General features: G+C 43.6%; 1 protein-coding gene across 1 annotated transcript in view; it reads left to right on the top strand.

The window, feature by feature from the left end:
* The window catches only part of HS6ST1 (heparan sulfate 6-O-sulfotransferase 1), a 197,333-nt gene extending 185,046 nt beyond the window's left edge, over positions 1 to 12,287 (top strand). The window contains exon 2 of the mRNA XM_009900962.2: positions 11,507 to 12,287. Coding sequence (XP_009899264.2) covers positions 11,507 to 12,215 — 709 coding nt within the window. The 3' untranslated portion in view covers positions 12,216 to 12,287. The remainder of the gene's footprint in view (positions 1 to 11,506) is intronic.
* The last annotated feature ends 13,635 nt before the right edge of the window (positions 12,288 to 25,922 follow it).

Here is a 25,922-nt window from a genome sequence, read left to right as displayed (position 1 = left end):
GCATCCCTTTTGGTTGAGGCAGGCAGTTGCCAAAGAATTCAGTTGTCCTGCATAAGCGACCAGTATCTGCTCCTCTGACTACTCTTGCTCCCTTAATCTTCCTGTATGGTTTCTTTATAATTTAGTCTTCTTCAAGGAGGCATAATTCCTGCCTACCATGGTGTTACACTTTTCTTGACTCTTGCTGCCGGTGGAGCTCCTGTTATTCACAAGAGAAGCTAGCTTACAGTTCAAAAGAAAATGCAAATTCCATCCTGTCTGCTTTGTTTGCAGCTGATTCAAGTAAATACCTCTGCATATTGCATAGTTGCTTCTGCTTTGTCTTTGCTCTATTTAAACTTGATTCGGGTTTTCCTTTTGCTGTGGGATAACCCAATAGTACTTTCTTCTGCATTCTGAAGTGTGCAGGAATCAGCTGCAGAAATCCAACTTTATTAGGTAAAATAGGCACTTGTTTTATTCGTTGTATCCATCTTGACACCTGGGGAGGCTGAATCCCTGGCATCCTCTTCTCTGTTTGCAATACAAAACTGCAGTTTTCCATGCAGAACCAGTGCATCTCAGTCCTCATGACGAGGGGGAGACTTAAAGTTCAGCCTCCCTGATAACATGGCAACCTGCACTGGCAGTTTATTAGGGAACAGCACTTACCCCCTGGAGCTGGAATAAGAGTCTGAATGTTTTGCACTTAAACTATCTCATGCTAGGGTGAAAACTGCTATCTTATGCTACCTATACAGGGCAAATTGGTCTCTGAGACAGGGATGGAAAGTGCAGGCTCTCATTGCAAATGTCTCATTATTTTTCAGGGGTTGCTTTGTTTCTTGCCTGATTCTAATGAGTCTAACATACAGGGTAGAACTAAACTAATTGTGGGGTACAGTACCCTGCTAGCAAGTACTTCATAGCAAATACGCCTGTAATATGTTACTAAAATCTGTATTTTGTGTAATGCTAAAATCAATACATGTGAAAGCCTCTGTGATAGAGTCAGTAAGTGAAGGGAAGGAAAATTTTCCTTCTTGGAGAACGGCAGTAGTTTTTCATCCCAAAATTTCCCACCTTGATGGCAGCAGTGGCAATAATAGAAACAAAAGAATGCAAAGAAGCCAGCAGTGTGCCCAAGTGAAGGCCAATGGCATCCTGGCCTGCATCAGAAATAGTGTGGCCAGCAGGAGCAGGGAAGCCATTGTGCCCCCGTACTCAGCACTGGTTAGGCCACACCTTGAGTATTGTGTCCAGTTCTGGGCCCCTCAGTTTAAGAAGGATATTGAGACTCTTGAATGAGTCCAGAGAATGGCAATGAGGCTGGTGCACAAGCCCTGTGAGGAGAGGCTGAGGGAGCTGGGGTTGTTTAGCCTGGAGAAGAGGAGGCTCAGGGGAGACCTTATTGCTGTCCACAACTACATGAAGGGAGGTTGGTCTCTTCTCCCAGGCAGCCAGCACCAGAACAAGAGGACACAGTCTCAAGCTGTGCCAGGGGAAGTTTAGGCTGGAGGTGAGGAGAAAGTTCTTCACAGAGAGAGCTGTTAGCCATTGGAAGGTGCTGCCCAGGGAGGTGGTGGAGTCGCCATCCCTGGAGGTGTTCAAGAGGGGATTGGACATGGCACTTGGTGCCATGGTTTAGTAGTCATGAGGTCTGTGGTGACAGGTTGGACTTGATGATCTTTGAGGTCTTTTCCAACCTTATGGATTCTATGATTCTATGAATAGGCATGGGTTGCAGTTCACATTTCTACTGTCTGCCCTGTGCCAGCACTGATGTAATCCTTCTGGCAGTGAAACTTTCCATTGCAGTCTGTCAGCATTCATACGTGCTATTGATTAGTCAGTTTACTAAGGTCACTTAGGAATCACAGCAAACCTCCTGAAACTTGGGAAAGGTAATAAATCAAAGGGTTTTGATTTGTAACTTGCCATCATTTTTGGTGCCTCCCTTCACTAGAAGACAGCAGTCAACGCTTCCTAAGCATTTGATCATTCCTAAGGTTATGATGGCAAAAGAAAGCAGTTGTTTATAAATGGTGCAAGTAACATAAGCTTTTAATGGGTCCTAGAGGAGTCCATGGCTCCAGAGGGCTCTGGAATGCCTTCCTCTCCGCCCTCATCTGCTCCCCTCACCCTGACCCCCGCTTTTTTTCCAGGCCTTCAGTCAATTTTCATCCCATCTGTCATTTTGAGAAATGAACCGGTGGGTCACTATTAAGGTTCCTAGCATGACATATATCTTTTTTTAGATTAACTTGTTTGCAAGAGACAATGCAACAGGAAATTCTTGTGCTTACACAGCAGCTGAATTTTCTTGAAAAGCAGACATGTTGTGAAAACTCATAGCCTGTGTCTGTTCTGCTAATTGGATATAATCCAGTCATGAGACATGAGGATGATAGGAGGTCATACTTGTTTCCTGGGTAATATTCTGTTAGTAGTGTATTACTAACAAACCTGAACTGGGGCTGAGTGTTTAACAGTCTACTATGAACCCAACAAATACCAGTGCTGCAGAACACTGAGATCTGAAAAGTGTACCCTCATTTCATTTATGGAGACAATGATCCTGAAATTGCCCAAGAAGAATACCTAACCATACCTAACCTAACCATACCTACCTCGATGTTGCACTTGATCCCAGACACAAAATGGTCCCTTGTATTACCATGTATATCTTGTGAATATGGATTAATCTGTGTCATACTGCCATGGCTGGGGTGGGTATCAAGGCTACATGTGTCCTCCCAGCTTTCTAACATCTGCCCTCAGGGCTGACTTACATCCTTTATACCTCTATTCCAGCTCTGCAGCCTTTGCCAGTATCCTTCGGAAGAAATGTCTATGTAAAAGGCATAGATGTGCAATATCATTCCAGCTGCTGTTCTGTAGACCTGCCTTTCTTTGTAGGTCAACTTTCAATTGAGGTGTCTCACACTGTGTGCTGACTCCACTGCAGCCACTGTGTATGCAGAGGCACTTGCAGACATGCAGCATTATAGCTCCTGCAGATTCCAAAAAGCAAGGCTGAAGCTCTGCAGGGTCTCTGGTACACACAGTCTCATCTTTTCCTTGGTTTTATGTCTACAGATTTCTTCCACCACCAGGCTGGAGCAGACCTTGCAGTTGGGTTTGTATCTATCCAGTCTTTTTAACACTCTAACTCAGAGCCCATGCACATGCAATCCCAAAAGGGGGGAGATTTTGTGAAATGCCTGAGCTGCTTATTTGCTCTTTTTTCATTGTCAGCTTCTGTTCTTGTTTCCACTCCCTTTGCAAGGAAGGTGGTTGTGTTTGGTACACATAGGTACACGCACCACAACCCTGGCACTGCAGCATGACCATTCATGGTATGATAAAAGGATGCATCACCAGGATTGTGGGGCATTCAACATCCTCCATGTTTTATGGGCTGCAGAGGAGAGAAAAAAGAGGGATGGATTTTCAAGCATGCTGAGATAATTCTTGGGTTTTTTTAACTCTTGTATTGTGAATTGTATATTTAATATAACACATTTTAATTCCTGCCAAAAGATATAAATATGTATTAGAGCCTGACTCTACAGATATTTAAATTCAAAAGACTAGAGCTAAGTAATCTCAGGTTCACACTCTGAAATCTGGTACATAACTACTTACACCCTCAGCCAGTATTGTTGTAGCTGCTGGAATTAGAGTTGACTCTGGTTTTCCATTTTATTCTGTTCTTCCCCAGGAGGTTTTTAGGATAGGATAGCATAGCATAGCATACAAGACAATAGTTCAATTGGAAAGGACTTACAGTGATCATCTAGTCCAACTGCAGTTCTCCCGGGCAAGTAACTGTGAACTGGAAGTTTGATAGATTTTGCCAGCTCTTTTTTTTGGTGGCTGCTGGTGTTCCAACCCATCCTGTGTTTCAGAGGGACATGTCAGTGGGAATTGAAAGCTCTGAGCACCCAGCAGAAAGGAGAAGCATGCCAGCTTGTCTGTAGTACAGTAGTGTTGTCTTCTGCCTGAGGGTTGGGTTTAGGGGTTAGCTCTTGGTCAGCCGCCAGTGACATGGCCCAGGCACTGCTGATTGGGAACTGGCACACAGTGAAAGCGGAGCCAAGGAAGAGCCCCTGGGTGAAGATCTGGAGGGTGAGCAGAGCCTCTGCAGTGGCTGGTTGTTAGATTTCAAAACGTCCTATATTTTAATACAGCAGAGTCCCCAGAGCAGAGACCATCAGGCCAAACAAACACAACTGTGCAAAACAAACCCAGTTACCAAAGCAAGCCCTGGCTTGCTGTAAAGACCCCCCTTTCTTTACTGGAAAAGGAAAATGCTGATGTGGGTGTTTACATAGTCTGAGTACTGGCTGAGTGGCTTTGCTCTTAAGTTTCTTGGCTTTTGGTGTTTTGTGTGACAACCTTAAACATAGGGGACAGAAGAGACTTGTTTATTTGTTGGGGGTTTTCTTTCTTTTTCTCTGACTTTTAAAGGGCTGAAGAGTTTATTGTGTGTGAAATGCAGGAAGAGTCTAAATGAACACCAGATGAGAGGAAACAGACTGAGGAAAATTAGGGCTATTTGCTACCAAAGGAAGTAATCATTGTACATATATTAAATTCCAATCTCTAACTGAGAGTGTGTTTTGTTATGCAAGAAGTCTTGACTGTAGAGCAAAAAGGGCAATGTGTAGAGCATTCCCAAGTTTGGGCTTTAAAAGTGTTAAGCAGGGATTTGGGGTACTGGTGGTAAATAAGCCAGGAGGCAGCTTTCTGAAACAAGGGGTGGGGTTGGCTGGAGAGTGTTGTGTGCTTCAGTCTCCCACCATAGCAGGAGGTCATTTTGTGGCTCTGTGCAGAAAGATGAAGGAGTTTTTCATACATCTGTTATTTGTAGGTAACATTTAGTATGACTTTGTAACGAGAATATCAATTCCTTATGAACTTTGATCTGATACATTCTTAGATGATCCATCATTAGACACCTCATTCACCCTTCCTTATTACTTACCTGTAAGTCAATGCTGGAACTGCTCCCTTAGGATACACTGACCATTTTTAGTGGAGATGACCATATATAATTCCTTCAATTGTCTCTGTAAGGTGAGGGTTTAAGTGATCACAGCAGGTCTGCCAGCTGTTCTAGTTCTTTCCTGCAGGGTAGGTGCATGCTTTCATTCTTCAGGTGTCCTGGCTTGTATTAGAAGCATGGTGGCCAGCAGGAACAGGGAGGTGATCATCTCCCTGTACTCAGCACTGTTGAGGCCACACCTTGAGTACTGTGTTCAGTTAGTTCTGGGCCCTCACTACAGGAAGGGTTATTGAGCTGCTGGAGCGTGTCCAGAGAAGAGCAAGGAGGGAAGGAGGCTCATGAGGGGCCTGGAGCACATGGCCTATGAGGAGCATCTGAGGGAGCTGGGGTTGTTCAGTCTGGAGAGGAGGACGCTGAGGAGAGACCTCATTGCTCTGTACAACTACCTGAAGGGAGGTTGGGGTGAGGAGGGGGCCAACCTCTTCTCCTTGGTGACAAGCTAGAGGACTAGAGGAAATGGTTTCAAGCTGTGCCAGGGGAGGTTCAGGCTGGATGTTAGGAAACATTTCTATGCTGAAAGGGTTCTCAAACACTGGAATGGTCTGCCCAGGGCAGTGGTGGAGTCACCATACTGGGGTTTTTCAACAGATGTGTGGACCTGGTGCTTAGGGACATGGTTTAGTGTTGACCCTTCAGTGCTGGGTCAAGGGTTGGACTGGATGATCTTTGAGGTCTCTTCCATCCAGGTATATTCTGCGATTCTGTGTGACGAGGCAAAATGACTACTTGTTGTAATGATAAACTCCTTACAGCAGGAGCTACTATGAACTGAATGAGGGCCTGCACAAATGATTTGAAAAGTGGGGAGCACATGGGTTTGGCTTACAAAGATGCCTTAAATCAGCCACAAATTTAACATCACATTACATTCTTTTAAAGAAACCCGAGTGATTTTCATTCCTGCAAGCTGGCAGACACCCTGTTCGGTTCAGCTAATTCAGCGAGGACACAGAAAGATTTGCTTTATTTTTTAGGTTTTTTTTCTTTAGCAGTAGAAAAATTGTAGCCTGGGGGCATGTTGCTTTGACAGATTGGGGTTATATGCTTGAAGCTGACCTATGCAGCCTCCTTCCCCCTCCTGGCAGGCGGGATGAAGCATGTATGATTGGAAGTGGCTACCCTTATTTTTCTCTTTATCTGATGAAAAGCTACCACAGTAGTCAAGAAGGGCTTGTTATAGATTTTGCTTTTCCTGTGAGGCACACTTGAAAGCTCTGTGAAGAACCTGTAGAAATAAAAAATAAGATATTTTGGCTGTGTGGGAGGGAAGCATTTAATCACAGTGAAGAATAGGGGATTGCACAGTGAAATAAGTAGTTCTTGGCAGATTCTAGAGACCAGCAGTGGGAAGTAAGAAGGGTGTATCAGAGTGCAGGAAAGCATAAATGGAAATTAACTGAAGAGAGATAATAGCATCATATTTAGAATCTGTCACTGTATCAGAATTATGTTGACTGGTTATTAGTAAAAGAGAAGGAATTGGGTTTTTAGAGGAAGAGGGTTTCATTTCCCCTTCATTAGCTGAGGAACATGCTGACAGGAATTAAAGCAAAATATTACTAAATGGGGGCTTGAGCCACTCCCTCCCATCTGCAAGAAAGGGTTATTTTTAACCAGATCTGCTCAGTAACTGCATTTGCAGCATGGCCCTGCAAAAAAAAAAAAGGAAAAAAAAGAGCTCTGCTGGCAAAACTAAGGCCACTTTGTTCTGCTATGTGAGAATGGGAAGGAGAGGTGTGGGGTGGGAATCCTGTAGGACCACAGTGCCCCCGATGCCTGTGTCATGAAAATATGCCTCAAGTTAACTATTGTCCTCTGACCGCAATCCATGCTGAAGCAGGGGCTTTGCATAATCGTGGAAGGAGACGATTTGTGCTCCAAAAGATGTTATGTTTTGAATTGCCAAAAGAGACAAAGGAGACATTGTCAGCCCTTCACACATGGGAAGAAGCAGAGAGAGAGAGAGACTTGTCTGGGGCACATAGGCTGACTTTGACAGAAGCAGCACTTGCACTCAAAGTTTCCTAAATTCATTTCTGTACTACAGCCACAACATTGCCCTTCTTTCCTAAGGCTGGGTGGTTTTCTCCCTGAAACTTCATTTCTAACACAGCATTGTTTATCACAGATGTGATTTCATTTTGCCCTGTTCAATAAATACACCAGTGACTCTTTCCTCAGACAAAACTCTGCAGTTTGCATGCAGATCCCAGTTGCAATGCTGAAGTTGCAAATGCCCCAGGGAGCTTCAGGTGGACTTTCGCATTGAGATCTCCAGGGACAACAATGCAAAGAAAGGCAGAGGTGTGACTTCAGCTTTTCTTTGTCCTCTTAGGGATCACAGCCTCATAGATATGTAGAAGGGGAGACCCCAAGAAGAGTAATGCTGATCTCCCCAGCATCACATGGGAAGAAAACTAAATGTCTTACTAACTAGAATGTCCATTTTACTTGCTCAAGCTTGTTAACTCCAGGAAGGCCAGTGAGAATTGGCATTGCATGACCAAACTGGGGCTGTTTGGGTTTTTTATGAGGCAATATTGAGTGGAACCATCTGGGCTAGGAGAAGACCACATTTCTGAAATAAGCTTTTAGGAGTACTTAAGTTAAGTAGCTGTCTGGGGCACCATGCTGAAAGGAAGGGCACTCGCAGCTGCCTGTATTTTATGAGTTTATTTTATCTCTGATGACAAAATAGAACTTATTAGTCATGTGGTTCCTCATAAATTCCAAGCCACTGCTGACAAGTAGCACTGCCTGTGTTCTTAACCACAATGGTGCAGAGTTCCCCCAACTTTGCTGCTGATGGAGGATGCTTTAGAGAGATATCTAACTTTTCTCTTGTCTTAAAGGCGATTCCCCAGTTACAGTTTGAGAATGGAAACTGTAATATCTTAAGTACTTTGGACAAATACTTTCATGGTCATTCATCTAATATCAAAGTGGCCCATCTCTCTGGTTCCTGAGGCCCCAGTCTTCCTAAAGGTGTGTTGTTCACTTTCCTGAATGCTGAGGGAATCTAAACCTCTTAAACTACTATCCTTCCAAAAAGCTAAATCACAGAATCACGGAAAGGTAGGAGTTGGAGGAGATCATCAAGTCCAAGCCCCCTGCCAGAGCATGATCACTTCAAGCAGCTCACATAGGAACATGTCCAGATGGGCCTTGAAAGTCTCCAGAGACAGAGACTCCACCACCTCTCTGGGAAACCCATTCCAATGCTCTGCCACCCTCAAAGTACAGAAGTTCCTTCACATGTTTAGATGGAACTTTCTATGTTCAAGTTTATGCCCATTACACCTCTTGTCCTGTCACTGGGGACCACCCAGTGAGAAGAGTCTGGCACCATCTTCCTAACACCCACCCTTAGATATTTGTAAGCATTGATAAGGTCCCACCTCAGCCTCCTCTTCTCCAGGCTAACTAGCCCCATCTCTCTCAGTCTTTCCTCATATGAGAGATGTTCCAGTCCCCTAATCATCTTAGTGGCCCTGTGCTGGACTCTATCCAGTAGTTCTTTGTAATTCTAGAGCTAGGGTGCCCAGAACTGGACACAGTAGTCCAGGTGAGGCCTCACCAGTGAAGATTAGAGGGAGAGAAGAACCTTTCTCAACCTACTGGCCACACTCCTCTTAATGAATCCCAGGATACCATTCTCTTTCTTGGCCTTGAGGACACACTGCTGGCTCATGGTCATCATGTTGTCTACCAGGACTCCCAGGTGCTGGTAGACAGGTCTAGGGGTATAACTTTCAGTATATCAATGATGCATCTCAGCTCAGGAAGTTTAAACTACTCTTTTGCATTACAGTCTCTGTTTGGTTTGAGAGTTTAGTTTATTATTTATGTCCTGTTGGGACAGCTTCATAAAGTACCACCAGGATCCAGGTTACACTGCCTGTATTCCAGTTTCCAAGCTGTCCTCCTTTAAGCATTTTGGTATGTGACAGAACTGGAAAGAGACATGTCAAATGTAATATAATTTAGCAAAATGTAGCCTATTTTCCTATGCTTTCTGTTCACTGAGATGAATAATAGTGAGAAGTCGCTCGCAGTAAAATATTTACCAGTGTATTGCCTCAACTAAGATAACAGCTCTTGTAGTGCAAGTGTGAGGAGAGAACTTTTCAATCCAGATCCTGTTCAGGATGGACCTTAGCAGCTTTGCGTGATATTTATTAATTGGAGTTTACTATACTCCTGAAATGTAAACAGAAAGAAAGAGAGGTTGAGAAGGCAAACTGGACTCAGGCTGGCAGGAATTAGATTCATGCCAGCTCTGCCACAGACACCCATGTGACTTTATGAAACAGCATTTAGTATTTTGGTTCCCCTGTCTGTGAAATGCGGGCAGTAACTCTTCTTTTTTTGCTCTATCCATACCTGTACAGACTGCAGGTTTGAACAGGAATCCTCCTGTGTCTTTGGATACTCAAAAATGAGTCTCTGATCTTAGGTGAAACTTGTAGTTGCTTCTGTAAGCCACAAGATAATAATTAACTTCAACCTGCTTCAGGAAATAATGCAACGTTTGGATTACACTGGTAACATCCACTGCAGTTCACAAGTCAAAAAATGCTGGTAGTGTTTAGCATCAATGTCTGTTGCTTGAACATCTGGCATTCATCATTGCTTTCCTTTTCCTTCCACTGTCATATTTTATCCCCATCTGTTAGAGGTTTCTTAGCACTGTCTATATAAATCATAGCAGGGCAGTTGAATCATTACAGGCTGCAATGCAAATGAAGGAAAAAGAGGTAAATTTAAGGGAAGTGTTTCTGTTACGCGCTCTGCTCACCTTCTTCCTCCCTTCTGCCTGTCCTCAGACAGTAGTAGGCAGCATCACTAGAGAGCGTGATACCCTTTCTGTGAAGAGATGGAAAAGTTTCCCAAAATAGCAAATGTTTTTACCAGCCCCAGTTCTGAAGGCAGAAAGCAGGAGAGGAGTTGGAGGCAGAGTCGACACCCATTGCCATTGTTGGAAAGACAAAAATGTACTGCTTTGGAACAGCTGCTCAGCAAGTTAGGAATAGTTTAGGAAAGCAAACATTCCTTAAAATCAGACTTTCTGAGCAATGTCTTTCATGCACTTTCTTAAACAAGGCCTATTACACTAATTTAGGTTACAGCTAGGAAGAACAGTATTTAGGGTGCTAGGGAAATACAGGTGTATTAATATTAGCCAAAGCAGAATGCTTTAACTCTTTTTTTCCACCTCAAAAGCAGTGCCCTCACAATGACCATTACAATTCTGCCCTCCCAAGCCATGCCTGCAAGGCAGTGAGCCACAGCAGCATTCTGAAGCTGCATCTCTGTTTGGGGAATGAATCCACCCCTATATGAAACATTTCCAGCAGCATGTGTGCATTACCCTGCCAAAGCCAGATGCTCCTGTTTGTGCACAGTGTCACACAGCCCCATACACTGGAAGCACATGTGGATTTAATTCCCTGCCAGCTTTAGCAACTAGAGAAGGTATTTCCTTGTTCTAGAAACACTGGGAAACAGCACAGTCTAAAGCTACTGGGAGTTAGGGAAAAAACATTCATTGCTCACTGTCTGGAGAGAGCTTTTGCAGACTGCCATCTCTGTAATTCCTAGAACTTCATCCAGGCTCATGGTGGGCTGAAGTTGAAGGGTCTCTTTATACAAGACAGCTGTCATGCTTTCAGTTCAAGGGACAACTTGCACTGTTGGGAGATTTCGTTATACTTCGAGCAGCAAGAACACCCCATGTCACTATGTGTGTTCCTCCTTGTTGTCTTGCTTTTTCCTGAAGTCTTAAGTTTGCTTGAATTGATAACAGATTAGCTGAAATGAGAATGAACAATTTCCCCTTTTGCTGGTTGTCAGCTCATGCCTTCTCTTTCTGCAAAGCATATTGCATTCCTGATTTCTTGTTATTTTTCACTTACGTTCCTATGGTGTTGCCCTGCTACTCACTGCAGCTCCCAGATTTCAGCTCAGCAGCCAGATCAGTCAAGCAGTAGGTACCCTGGTCAGCATCGGCATGAAGTGAAAAATGATAGGCTCAGCTCATAAACAGACCAGTTGCTGGGCTCTCCTGCAGAGCAAGTCCTGGCTGATTCGGAGGGCACATGGCTGTGTGAAGGAGCCGGCAGTCCTGGAAGTCATAGTTGCTTTCTGAAGCTGGTAGATGGGTTGAATCCTGCTGATTTATTCTGACATTGTACTCTGTTGCTGGAAATGCATGTCCTGGTGAAAGTATTGCTACTTGGCAGAACTGAAATGGGGGGGCGATAAGAAACATGGATCTAAGGTTGTGCAAAATACTTCACATGAGATGTTCGAAGAAGAAAATAATCCAAGAGTAGAGTGGAATGGATGTTGTGATGATTTAACTTGTCTTTTTGATACCTGCAGTAGTTCTCAGCTTGCCAAGCATCTTTCTTGTTACTTGTAGAATGTTCATTTTATTTTCTCTTCTTCTTGTAGAAAATTTTACTACATCACACTGCTGAGAGATCCCGTATCTCGTTACCTCAGTGAATGGCGTCACGTCCAACGAGGAGCTACTTGGAAGACCTCCTTGCACATGTGTGATGGCAGGACACCAACTCCTGAAGAGCTGCCATCGTGCTATGAAGGCACAGACTGGTCAGGCTGCACTCTGCAGGAGTTCATGGATTGCCCGTATAATTTGGCCAACAACCGCCAAGTGAGGATGTTGGCTGACTTGAGTTTAGTGGGCTGCTACAACATGTCTTTCATCCCAGAGAACAAGCGAGCACAGATCCTGCTGGAAAGCGCAAAAAAGAACCTCAAAGACATGGCCTTCTTCGGCCTGACAGAGTTCCAGAGAAAGACTCAGTACCTGTTTGAGAGAACTTTTAATCTGAAATTCATCCGGCCCTTTATGCAGTACAACAGTACCAGGGCAGGAGGGGTGGAGGTTGACAACGACACCATCCGGAGGATTGAGGAGCTCAATGACTTGGACATGCAGCTCTATGACTATGCAAAGGACCTCTTCCAGCAGCGCTACCAGTACAAACGGCAGCTAGAGAGGATGGAGCAGAGGATAAAGAATCGGGAAGAGAGGCTTCTTCACCGGTCCAACGAAGCACTTCCCAAGGAAGAGACCGAAGAGCAAGGACGCTTGCCCACTGAGGACTACATGAGCCATATTATAGAGAAATGGTAGCCTAGGCAGACTTTTATATTAACAGTACTCTAAGGTTTCCATAGAAAAGATCATGGAAGTAAAATTACAAAAAAAAAAAAGAAAAAAAGAAAGAAAAGAACAAAATAAAAAGAAAAAAATATTTTATTTAAAAGCAAGTCTGTAAAACAGAAGATAGATTGCTTCCTTAAGCATAGGGTCTTTTTACTGTTTCTTACAAGACCACTGAGGTTCTTTAAAAAATAAATAAATGCATAAAAATTTTAAAAAGAAAAAAAAAAAACAAACAAAAAAAGAAAAGGGTCAACATTGTAATGCAGAGGTCTGAAATGCACAAATGCAGTTCCCCACTCCTCAGGCCAAATACGAAAGAATGTTTCTTATCCTCACAATTCAAACACAAACGACAGAAGTAGGACTTTAAAATCTGTTTATTCCCCCTGAGCATAAAGAAACACAGTAATTAAAACCCAAGGAAACTGATGTTCTCTTTTGTGAGTGATTTTGGGGGAGGAATGGGAATTGCGATGCTTGTAAGTAAATGAGGGTGGTGACTTGAGCTGAGGACGTGCTGTTCTGTCAGGTTGTGATCTGAGCAGAAGGGTGGTCACTTCGTTTCAGCTGGCAGCCACTGCCAGAAAGTAGAGTACCATAAAAATAACAAAGAAGGAAAACACCAGAGGGTGAGAAACGTTAAAGCCAATTGACTATGAATATGTACTTAGCACAGCGGGTTTGATAACATTGCACTGGTATCATATAGACATACACGACTTCATCACTAAAATAATAAGGAATTCCTGCACAGAGCTCCCAGATCTGTTTCACAAGCAGGTCCCAAAACAAGTTTAAAGCCAACAAAATTCCACGTAGGCTCAAACGTGGATTCACATGCCATCCCGTCGCCCTACGCAGCTGCCGCTCATGCCTTCAGCAGTATTATGCATTAACAGCACATGTAAAACCTATTCTACATTTGAAAAACAAAAAGAGATGAAGTTTAATAGCAATACTCCCTCATAAATCTGCACAGGAAGTTCCAGGAAGACCCTACAAATAATCAGCCATTAATGGGAACATGATGAGGGGGTGACTGTGTTTTGTTTGTTGCTATGTGAAACACTGAACTAGAAGCCGCGTACAGATGTACCTGTATCTGTGGTTTTTCAGCTATTTTTACTTCCTTATATCAAGGAAGTAATAATGGGCATCAGCCTGCTTCCAGTGAAGTCACTAGAACTGATTTAAGTGGGAACAGGATGGGGCTCTCTTCCAGAGCTGTGAAAATTTCTGACTGTGGGTCTGAATTAATTATGAGACAGTGCACATTGTCTTTTGGCAGAGTGCCTGTTCTGCAGCTCTTACTTTAAATGAACAAGCTGTGTTCATAAAACTGGAAAGGAGAATCATGGATGATGTTTTTTTAGTCTCAGACCACTTTCAAAGCAGAACTCTTTCTCTCTCAAAGCTGTTTTTTAGGGACTCATGCAAGTTTAATCCTCCAGTGTGGTGACAGTCTAACCAGGTTCTGCTTACTGACTTTTGAGGCACAGAACAACAATAGCTTCTCTAATTCCTCCTCCCACTCACCAAATTAAAGTAGGGCTTATTTTCTTGCTGTTGCAAGCATTTCTTTGCTTGGCTGGAAGCATGAAAATGAAGCAGGTTTTGTGTGTTTCATGTCTCACCCCGTAACTACTCAGCCTGTAAGACCTGAACCAGCTATTGTTTAGGGTAAACTATGAACCAAATGGAATATGATTTGATTTTCAAGGGCCATGTTTTCTGCAGATCAAATGTGGCATTGAAATAATCAGAGGAGAGGCAGAGAGCTGATGTATTCAATTTTAGCATGTCATTTTTTGCAGTGTCCCTTCCCCATCATACAAATCCACTGAAGTGCTGCTTGGTTTGTATTTTAATTCTCTCTCTGCCTCTGTGCACTATTTCAGATTCATACTGAGTTTGGCAAAGAGGGGGCTGCCTTCAGCAGAGGAGCTCCCTTGTTTTTTCTGTATACACCCTGGGGGACAGACCTTGCTTTTAGAGATGTTCTTCTCCAGAAGAGTAGAGATGACTGAAAACTTGAACACAAAATATAAACAGCACTTTGGGCTCAGATACAACCCTGCTACAGCCCAAATCCAAAGTCCACCAAAGTTGAAGGATGTAGTATGTACTGATTTCAGATGGATTTTGCTCAGGCCTGCATCTTGGTGCTGCAAAGTGCCCTAGCATACACTCGCCCATCTACAAGCACAGTGGGACATTGTTACCCATGCATTCAGCTGGTGCCAGTGGTGTCATTGTTTTTACTGTTCTGCCACAAAATGGCCCCTGTTCCCAGAGATCTGCAGCTTGGCCATAAGCATCTCCTCCTAGCTGAAAAGTGGGAAGCAAAATGAAGCAATTTTCAGTTGCTGGCTTGGGGGCAGAAGGTATTGCAAATCCACTTGCTCATCTCTGGATTCCAAGACTGGGAGGAGCTATATCTGTTAGTTCCCATCCCTTTTATGTGTTGCTGTAACTAAACAAAGTTATGTTTTTAAAAATGCAATTTTACAGGCTGTTTACCCACAAAACTAATACACATGATATAAAAAGCAACTGCTCTACATGCAGAGTTTCCAGCTTTCCCCCAAGGCTTTTCACTATGTACCCTGTGTTATGGATCCATAACACACAAATGGTTACAGCAGCTAATCCATATCAAAGGTGCACATTGTGCGGTGACTGCCCGGGCAGGCACTGCCTTCCCAGTGCCCTTCTGTACCAAAGGCCAAATTCTGCTCTCACCTACCAAAAGGCAGCAGTATGGGGGACTGTGTATGATAGGGACCAGCACAATTTGGCCTGGTTTGCCTGAGTTGTTCTGGGCTCTGAGTAACCAGTTGGATTTTAATGGATCTGCGACGTTGTCTAAATCAGAGGCAGCCTCTGACCCTAGAAGCATGTCAGTAGAAGACCTGTAGAAGACCTTGTTCCAACATTTTCTTTGTAATATAGTACAGTAACAAGCAAAAGAAATTAAACTACCTTGAAAACTTTCTTGTTAACAGTTTCACTTTAACCCACAAAAGGAGGCATTGATGACTTCAGCTTAGCACTGAGGCAGAAACTTCTACATTTAAATCCTGTGCCCAGAAAATGCCTCAGTTCCTCCACCTATACATTGGGACTAACAAATTTATGCACTGTAAAGGAGTACTCCAAGGTATGAAAAGCATAGGGCACTCTGAAGCTGATTCTAAATATTAAAGGAATGGCCCAAAATCCATGCCTCACCCTGGCTGCTGAGCTGGTCTGTGTACAGCTGTAGGCCATGTGTGCATTCATTCTAAGTGCTGTTTGCCAGAGGATAGGTTGCAGTATGCATCTGGCACTATCTTCTTCCTTTAGTGGGTTTAAGGGAATTTTTTTAACACAATGTGAATGTAGTTTTTTGTGATTTCTATGTACTACAGTTTGAAGTGGTACAGCGTCTTTCATTTTTAGGACTATTTGATGCTTCGGTAACTTGAAAAATATGTGTGTGTAGTTTTAAAATGAATGGAGAACAACAGCTTTAAGGTACTCCAGAAGAGGTAGTGGCCAGATAGTAAATTCTTGTTCAGTATCTGCCTCTTTCTTCCAGAATATTTTTCCTGTGACTTTGAGATATACTGAGACCTTCTTCGCTACATGAAGTGTCTCTTCAGGGGGCCTGTCAGTGCATCGTGATGCAGGTCAGGATAGGTGAGTGCTTGGTACAGTGAAGGCAGATACAAAATTGTGGCCTGTCTCTTACTAAGGGTTGGTGAGGCAGTTCCCCTTCAGTTCAGGTTTTACCTATTTAGATGCTTGTCCATCCCACCATGTCTCTGCCATGGTTCCAGGGATACCCCATGAAAAGCCTTTACAAAAGCTAGGGCTGCATAAGATAAAGTATTGCTAAGGGTTTCCTACATTCAGTAGTATTAGTGTCAAGTGGGCATTTTGGACAGGCAGTTACTGGATGCCAGGCCAAAGATGGCAGTTCCTAGCCTGTGCCATTTTACACTCTGACCCTCGCACATCTGCAAACAGGGGTGATGCTCTGAGTGGCAGTTTTCCAGCAGACTCCACTGTTGCTTTGAGGGAATGGAATGGGCAAGACATGCTGCAGTGCTAAGGAGGAGGAAATCTTTTTGCTTTTAGTCATCTGAACAGTGTTAACTTCACTGCTTGCTGGGCTGTTGCCGAAGAAAACTTTCATTGCTCATTTGTCTCCTCCCAGCTAGCTTTGTCAAAGGAGTTTGCCTCCTCCAAGGTTTTCCAGACAGTCAGATGCCACCTTGTACCCTACCTGGGTCACAAAACGCAGGATTCACTACTATGGTTGCAGACCCAGGCTTTTCATGGGGATCAAAATTGTCAACAGGACAAACTCAACAAAGGACCAGTGTGAATTTGTGGCTTTACTGAATTTCTTCCTTTGTGCCCACCATTTTGGAATAAATGGGTAGCATTTCATGTTGATGTTTTTGCACCCCATAGCTCCTCGCTTACAAAACTGAGATGACAATGAATGCAGCATGAGGAAGATCCCAACAAGCTTTTGAATCCCCTCTCTCAGGGCTATCCTGTAGGAGCAGAAAGCACAGTAGAATTGCTGCAGCGAGGAAGACAGGAGGACCACCAGAGCAGCAGCGTGGATGTGTCAATTAGGAAGTTTTCGCTCTGAGCCCATCAAATCACTTCACAGAGATCACTACAGAGCTGCAGAAGGTAATGACTAACATTACAGAATAGGGTCTGACCGAGATTTATACCCTGGGGTTAAAAGTATCTCTAGCTTCTTACTGGTCTTTAGAATTACTCAGACCTCCTCCTGTCCCACAGAATTTTCTGAATGTCACAAAAATGGGTAGTGCTACAGGAATTCACCACACAGACTGTGCTAAACACTGTATTTTCAGGGCTGTAGTGTGGAATGCAACTCACACTGTCTGCTGGATTCAAATCACAGGGCTGGCTACATTATCTTTTTGCTCTTGTTTTCACTAATATTAGCAGATCGTGTTCCAGTGGCAGAAGCAAATGCAGGATTCCCTGCCTGCTCACTGTCTTTAACGTACAGGTCAGTTAACAGCGAGCAGCAGAGCCTGTGGCTGCACACAACAGCCCAAGCGCTCTGTGGCTGTTTGTTGTGCCCCATCTACAGGTGTCCTGCCAGGTGGATGCGGTGCTGATAAGCAGGCAGGTGCAAAAGCCAGAATTGTCCCAGATGCAGGTGGTTTTCTCTCTAATTTTTAGCCGTGCAAGCTGAAAAAAAAACCCAACCAAGATTTGCAAATGAGTTTCTCAAAGCCCCACAATTCCTCCTCCCAGTTTTCCCCTAGGTGTCAATTTTGCAGACTGGATTGAGAGAGTTGTACTATAATGAATAATTTTATATTCAAATGGTTTACTGAGCATGATTTGTTTTGTACATATTGGAATATGATTTAACTTATTTTTATTGCCCCTTTTCATCTTTTTTTTTTTTCATAAGGAAAAGAAAAATCCCCACCCACTCTCAATGTGAAGTTACTTTGTGTTTATGTGTAGTCTGCCAGGCAAACATGCAACAGCCACAGGATTTCTCACTATCCCTGCTGGTACATGATTTTATTTCTCATTGTCATTTGTTTCTGTGTGAGGCTTTGTTTATATTATCTCTTCTTCCCTTTCTGCTGCACAATCTGCACAGGGAAAAGAAAGGGCAATGCAGGCAGAACTTTCTTCCTTTCTTGTGTGCTTTACCTACCAAGGAACTCAGTTCTTATCTTCTAGGAGTTGTGTTACTGAGGGCAAAAAAAAAATACAACTGTCATCCCCACCTGCCTTCCGTCCTCCATGTTGTAGATCAAACAGATTCAACTTCTCTGAAAGTGATTGTGGCTGGAGTCATTCCATTGGGCTGAATATGTATGGTTTGCACTTTTTTTTCCACTTCAGAAACTTCAACAACAAAATAAAACAACTGTTTAAATCGAGCCAAGTAACACTTAAATCTTTATATATTTATTTATAGCATCTTACAAAAAGTGTTAAAAGCTTTTTTTTTTTCCTTTTCTTCCACAAGAATTAATTGGATTTTTTCAAAGTCATCTAATTGTTTTTGTCTAGATCAAGAATGAATGTTAGCAGATGAAATAAACCCTAAAACTGAGCATCTGTTGTGTGTGTGTTGTCCTTGCATTGGCCTTTGGACGCTGTTCCATTGTAATATGTCTTGCCTTCCTGTATTACAGAGAGATAAAGCTGCCAGTTGAGTTGATGGAGAGTATTTGTGTTCCGCTGAAGAACAAAACTCTTAACACAGAAATATTCAAGCAGAAACTGTAGTCTGTTTATTCCTGTGGTTACATGAGCCAACGTTATAAAAAGTCCTCAAACCTCCAAAAAGCTACAATCTTCTAAAAATTAATTACCCTTAGTATCACGCCACCCTCTGTTTTCTTTTTTGCAGCCGTTGCAATGAACAGATTTGAACAACTGAAGGCACTAAATGGTAGTTGTTATGCCAAATATTGCAGAATAATTAACAGAATTTTTGTTTCATATTCAAAAGTACTTTCACCCAGTGTGACCCGTGAAAATGTTCTCCACTTGCAGAACGCAGATGTGCACTTTGGTTTGATACAGTGAAAGTAAGTTGGGGGTAAGAAAGTTATACAAGCACTGTACAGTATTCTAAGTGAGAATAGCTATGTATGTTTATGCCAGTGTAGCAAATACTACTGTTCTTTACCCAAGCATCATTATACTTCACACATTCTACCACATAAGCTGGAGGCAATGTATGAACCTTCCCAGATAGGGTGCTTGGCTGCGTTTTCTCTTCCAGCTGTGAAAGTAATCTTACTCAAGTTACTGGAGACCCAGACAAGTAAAAGGTATAAGCTAGCAGGAACACGCTGCTGCATCAATTCATACTGACAAAGGGTTCTTCATTTTACTTTGGGAAATGTCCAAGGAAGTGTCAGTGTGAGAAGCACATCACTGATCCGGAGGGGAAGCCAAGGCAGAGAAACTTTGCAGCCATTTACCCATGGGCCTGCGAGGCATTAAGAGTCTTCACCTCCCACTCCTCTGCCTCGCTTGCCACAGCCACGAGGACAACAGTTCCTCCCTCAGATTGCCAGGTTTAACCTCCTGCTGCCGCCTCCTCCTAAGCGTCACCGCTGCCGAAAACGGAACCAGGGTCCAGAGGCAGCAGGCTCTCCCTGCTCCCGTGTTATTTCCCCTCCAGGGGCCAGGCTCCGGCGCAGAACGTTCTGGAAGCGCCCCGCGGAGGGCGCTGTCCTTCAGCCCTAAAAAGGAGAGGGAAAGACCCGTAAGCAACCTTGTCTCCCTCCTCCCCGGTGCTGCGCGGGCCGCCACTGGCCCCCTCAGTAAGTGGTTTTTCTACGTGGTGGGGACCAGCCGGGCTCAAGGGGAGGGCGCAGCACCAGTATTTCTTCTCCCCTTCGGGAGAGGGTGCGGTGCGGAGCTGCAGTCGCGCCAGGCTCGGCGTGCTGCCATTTGGAGCGGGTTCCCTGCGGCCTGCGGGGAGTGGGCTGCCGGCACCGCGCCGGGGTTTGTGTACATGGCCTCTGTCGGGGATCGCCGCAGCCGTGCTTCCCCTTAGAAGGTGCTTTCGAGTAGCACTGAGCCCTCTTCCGTAGCTGGTTGTGTGGGATGTTGCCCGTCGGCATCACTGCCTGTAAGCATGGTAGGCACCAGAGAGCCCGGCTGCCTCAGTCGGCGCAGGCTGTGCGATCTGGCTGCCTCCGTGTCCAGAGCAACAGGGGCTGGTGGCCTGTGGTCTTCCAGAGCTTTGAGGGGGTGCATCAGCCTAGCTTGTTCTGCTGCACGGAGGCTTGGACTGTGGCACTGGTCCTGTTCAAAAGCGCAATTTTTCTTCTCCTTTACCTTCCTTTCCCCAAAGCCTGAAAGATCTCTGTCACAAGAAGTCTGCGAGCAACACGTTTTCGTTGGCACATGGTGTTCCTGCACCATTTTTAATACACGACTTCCTCTTGGTCGATGCTAGAAGCCTTGGTAGAGAAAAGGGAGGATAGTTAGCAAGCAGATGGAAGGAAGGCTTCTTCTGTTGCAGACACTGGTGTAAGAGGGCAAGAGGAGCATAAAGGATGCTGAAGAAGAATTAATAGAAGTGGGGGAAATAGTTACTGATGAGACAGTCTCCAGGGGTGGTTTTTTTATTTGTCTCACTGATGCTTGTTCAGTTTCCTTGTGCTTGAGTCCAGGATGTTCCCATTCCTATTATGTTTCATTATTTTACACTATCCAGCACTGCCTCTGGGGTATGTGCTGCCTCAGGTTAATTGGGAAGTGCCCTTTACATCCTGCTGTTAGCCTAACAATAAGCAGCCCCTGGCTGCTCTGCTGCCCCAGGTGACAGCCTGGTCTTCCTGAATGGAAAAGCTGATCCTGATGGTACCAAATCAGAGGAAGTGGTGCTGAGCTCTTGTCAGAGGGTTGTTTTGTTTCTCTGGCTCTTGCATTTAGGTGGGGTTACGTTAACTCTTTATTGCCATCTTTCTTGCTGCTGTTTACAGGAGAAAAAGCAGAGCAACTCTGCTTCACCACTGTAGTGCCAAAGGTTTTCAGCATTGACTAATTTTTGGTTACTACAGGTTCCTTTTCCCCTTGTTGAGGATTCGTGTGAGTCCACACAATGCTGAACAGCCTCTTTGTCAAAGAGCCAAGGCAGGCCTGGAGATTCCTGCATAGTGGAATGTACATCCAAGTAATGACTGCATGTTTCTATGGATTTTGTAGTAGTGGGCGGTCTGTAGGAGGGCCCCATGCAATGCAGTTCATAACATTTTATCATGCAGTATTTCAGTGGCACTTAGTGTAGGGATGTAAATACATTTATCTACAGATGAAAAATTCTGGTCTTTCTGCAGTTGGAAACGTTCACGGCTGTTCACGACAACAGCTCCCACCCTCTCTGCTGCCTGAGGGAGCTAAGACACATTCATACATACAGTCAAATAAAAAAATATATTGTAGGCTTAGCAGTAAAGCAGTCTGAGCTTTACTGCAGTTATTATTTAATAAACTTCAAATTAAAAGGGGTAGTCGATGAAATATTCATGAATTGAACAGCATTTGATAGAGCGTTGCTGTGTATCTGTTAAAGCAGTCAGAGGTCACAAGTGAAGAAGGCTTCACTAGCAAGGCCCTGTGTGGTTTAATTCATCTGAGATGCAACTGGCTTGGAAAAGAAACCATACATGTTCATATTTTGCAAGTATTAGCTGTAAGCCTAAAATTAATCAAAGTATCAGTCTCAATTAATATTAATCAGACCATACTGCATATGCAAGTGCATGGGTACATGACACTATTTCTTAGGTTTTACAAGTTCTTTCCCTGACATGATTTTACTCATTTCTCTCTTTAGTGATGCTCTTCTGAAAAAGCTTTTTTTCTTTCTTGAGTGTTGTTGTGTCCCTGCCTTGCTCTTGTGCACTCCCTAGTCCTGCTATGCAGGTGTGTCCCCAGTGATGCAGGGCATGCACTATTTCCAGCAGGAATCTCATGCCCCTTGCACAGGGAACTGCAGAACTGAGATACCAAAACTTTTTGATCAGTATCCAGCCAACAACACAAGGGAAAAGCTGAATACCTGTCCTGCAGGAGCTGGGAATGGATGACTGAAAGCAGTGCTTTGCAGATGTTTAACAAACCAGGCGTTATTTTTATGTATTTATTTTTTCTCTCCCCGCTAGTAATACCATTCTGTCATGCTTTGGTTATGGAATCCAGATGTTTGTGCAATAAATGAGTAATAGTGATAAATAATAAACATTTGATTCATGTGCCTTTAATATGTTCTGCTGCTTGCTGGATTCCATTTGACAGCTCCTTCTTTTTATTGACTTACACCAAATGTTATACTCGGTTGTGCTGTAAAAAGTAAAGAAATTCCATGTGGCCTAATCTAGTTAATTCAGGCTGGATACCTGATACTGAAATTAATATGTGGTAATCAGTCATCAATTTTCTGGCACAGGCAGTGACAACATGTATAAATCATAGGGCCTTTGTGAGAGAGCAAATAACTTCCCCATAGAGTTCTTTCCTTGGGATCGTATTATTGCCAGACATTGTTTCCTGAGCAAGAGCTTGCAGCCAAATTAGTGAGTGCTCAGATGTTTTGCATACTACAGCAGCCCCCATCAATACATGTTTCTACTTATTGTGGGTTCTTTTGTTTCCTTTATCTCCAATATTTTGTTGCTAAATGAGAATTTATAAACTGATGCCAATTCACCACAGCTTCTTGCAGGCTATTAAATTTTACCAGGTTAAGGCATGATCAAACCTTCTGTGTTACTGGAAATATTAAAGCCATGCTGCTTTACGCTAGGTTCTGGGGTAGTTAATGGAGGCTTTGCTCCCAAACTGGGCAACAGTCTTGGAGAACAGTGACACTGGGATTGATGTATGACCTCCTAGACTTGGAGATCTGCTGTGAGTCTGTTAGTTTCTTGGGTTTTGATGAGGATCAAGTGGAGAGTAATTGCAATGAATTCAGGAGTATGTGGTCATCTGTTTTGAGGGCAGTCTGGCCTTCTGGTGCAGCTAAAATGACTGGCATTCAGTTATTTTGGGAGTGGGACTGCAGGCATTGGGCCTATTTGAGGAAAAATCTCTTGATAGGAACTTAGTTGATGTTATCATGGGACCCTTCAACACAACTATTTTGTGTAGCTGTTCATGCATTTATTTTTTAATAGTGTTGTGAGGCAAATGATTTTTCTCCTCTGGTTGGAAAACTTGAGGAAGTGTGTGAAGCTGAGAGCCAGAGTGCTGGATGAAGATGTGGTCCCAATGGTCATGGTTCGTCTCTAGTTCTTCATGGCCACCCTTGGAGAGAGAAGACTATAACCTTTTGGAAACAGCATTTAATCTGAGGAAATTGTCAGGCATTTTGATTCTTCTTTGCAATGTCTAAATAACTTAGAGGTCATTCTAACTGTCCCTCGGCCTGCTGCCTCTCTTCTAGCAAGTGCTGCCTACGATCAGCTCTGCTAAGACAGGGACATGCCTTGGGAGGGCAAAAATGTAGAAGGGTCCTAACCACTGGCCAAACCAAGCAATTGTGGTGTGGATTGTTTGTGGTACAGTGATGTCCTCCAGCAGAGATGGTTGTTATCCTGGCAGCCAACATTCTGGATTGTTGAAAGAGTAAATAATATCTGTAAATCCGTAGTTCATTCTAGCTGCGTACAAGACCTATGTGTGAAGCTTTTGCTTGGACTTGATTTCACTGTTCTTTTTTAAGATATGCTTAAAAGAAACATTTCTATTTCTTTCAGAACATAAGCTTTGATGCTTTGACTTTTCATATGTACTCTTAAGGACTTTCACAAGAAAATCAAACCATTCATCTGCAGGGACAGTATGCTGGGAGGGACAATTAGAGCAATAAATACAGCTTTCTGCTTGCATGCCAGTGTAACAGGCTTTACTGTCTCCTCATCAAGCAATCTGCCATTTGCTAGCAGTTGCTTGTTAGGATCTTTCTCCTCCAGGCCCATTCTTGGGTTTGTGTACATTTTAATCATCTTGACAAAGGCAAAGAACTCTATTAAGGCAAAACACTTACAATTCACAATGCCTGTAACATCTGTGTGGGACTAGAACTGCAAACCACATCAGCATATTTTACTTTTCTGTTTCCTCTCTGTTTGGGAATCTCATTAGCAGTCTTACATTTTTGTTTGTGGGTTGTTGGTTGTGCTCCCCCCCACCTTCTTGTGGCTCCTTTATGAAAACAAATTGCTCCGTCTTCCTTCATCATTCTTTATAAAGTTAGTCTGCAGGTCTGGGTTAGCCAAAACCCACAGTAACTGGTAGTGAGAGGATGCATGTGAGGCAGCAGATACCTCTTCTGGTTGTCCTCTTGGATGGGGAGGTGGGACAGAAAGATGGTAGGTGGGAAATGATGCATTCTGCGCAGCAGCCCTTTCCTCTGTCACTTTGGTAGTCTAGAGCTACCTTTTGTGCATTGGAAGTGCTGAAGTGTATTTCTCCCTCTCCAAAATCTGTTTACCAGTTGTCTGTACTGTTTTGCCCTCAACCCCTCAACTCATACTGATAGTATATTTGTTCTTTATTAAGCATAGGTGCCTTGTAAGGAAAAATCAGTAGTTCTGCCCGTAAGGTGTTTGATGCTTTCTCCCTTCCATGCCTTCACTTATATGCTAGCTTCAATAATTAAAGCAGAAGTTTGTGCAATGTTTGAAAAGCTGGAAGATGAAAACTGGAGAGGATGAGCATAAGGCAGTGGAGGTGCACAAATTGGTGGTCACCAAACCTTGTCATCTTTTTAAGGGTAGGATGGAACCCAAAGATCTCCTGACTTTTTGGTAGTGGCACCAAAGGCACCATCAATGAAACCCAGCGTGTCAGTGCTGCCAAGTCCTCACTCTGGTGTCAGACCACATATGGGACATTCCCTGCATCAGAGCCAGTGCAGAAGGCTCTGTGGTGGAACTCGACTTCAAGTAATTTCTTGCAAATGGTGCTGTTAACACCATAGCTTTAATAACTGCAGTGAGATCATTGACCTTCTTTTAGGAGTACATAGATTGTTCTATATCCAGATAACGGCTACCACCTTCTGGAGAGTAAGGCTGGGGTCAGCATGGGTTCTTCCTTGCCTCTCCAAGAAAGCTTAAGTGTCCATTACATTTTCTTCACTAAGTACAGGGAGAGGAGTGATAGAAAGGCAGCACACTGTCCAGTCATTGTTAGAAAGGACCATTTCTTACATATTTATCTTCTGTGGATGACATGAAAGTAACACAGTGTAGGGTTCCAGAGTTTGGAATAGTGGAGAAGAGAAGCCAAGAGGTGTCCAAGCTGTGCGCTAGACACTCTGCAGTGCTGTTTATAAGCCAGGTGATACAGAGAAGATTCTATCTACAGTTAATTGGAAATATGCCAAAGCAGGTTGATGCACAGACTGCTGGCAGAGATGATGCTCTCTGATAAAATAAATGGAATAAAGTTAATAAAATTAATGGCTACAATGAATTGCCCTCCTTCTCTCACCCTTCCTCTGTCTTGCTTTCTCTGCCATCTTGATACCTACCTGCAGGCATGTTTAACTCAGCCATGTCAAGTAGCTTCTATTTAAATGGAAGCTTTGTGTTGCTAAATGTGGAAATCAAGAATTACTGGGAAACTTGCTTAAAATGCTGACCTAGGAGGGTGCTTTTCTCATCTGTCTGAGAATGTGGTTGTTTCTCCTCTCTACGGAGTCTTTGGCTTTAAATAAAAACAAAGACAAACAACAACCAAAACCCCAACCAACCAACCAAAAAACCCCACCACCTGTCTTGTTTGGGGGGGTTGATACATAATAAATGCTGCCGCTTTTCATGTATCTTTTCAGTTTGAAATGCTGGAGCATTTGTATCCTAGTTCATCAACTGTGCCCTCAAAGCACAGAACACAGTTAAGACCCTGCTGTGAGTTAAATTGTGAGAAATATGGCATGGTCAGTAATCTTTGCATTACCAGTAAGATAGATTAGGAGTTTCTCACTGTTAACAGGGTGAAGACCTTGCTAACCTGTCTCATTAAGAATAAATAAAAGCTGACTCTTGTCAGATCTACATTTAGTCCATCCAAAAGTGAATGCTGCTGACTTCAGGAGATTTTTTAAGTATTTTCAAAAGGGGTCTGTGCAGACAT

The sequence above is a fragment of the Dryobates pubescens genome, chromosome 13 (genome assembly GCF_014839835.1).
Source record: "Dryobates pubescens isolate bDryPub1 chromosome 13, bDryPub1.pri, whole genome shotgun sequence".
In the NCBI taxonomy this organism is placed as follows: Eukaryota; Metazoa; Chordata; class Aves; order Piciformes; family Picidae; genus Dryobates; species Dryobates pubescens.
Note: the sequence above shows the minus strand (reverse complement) of the source record. Positions and strands in the feature narration are given on the sequence as shown.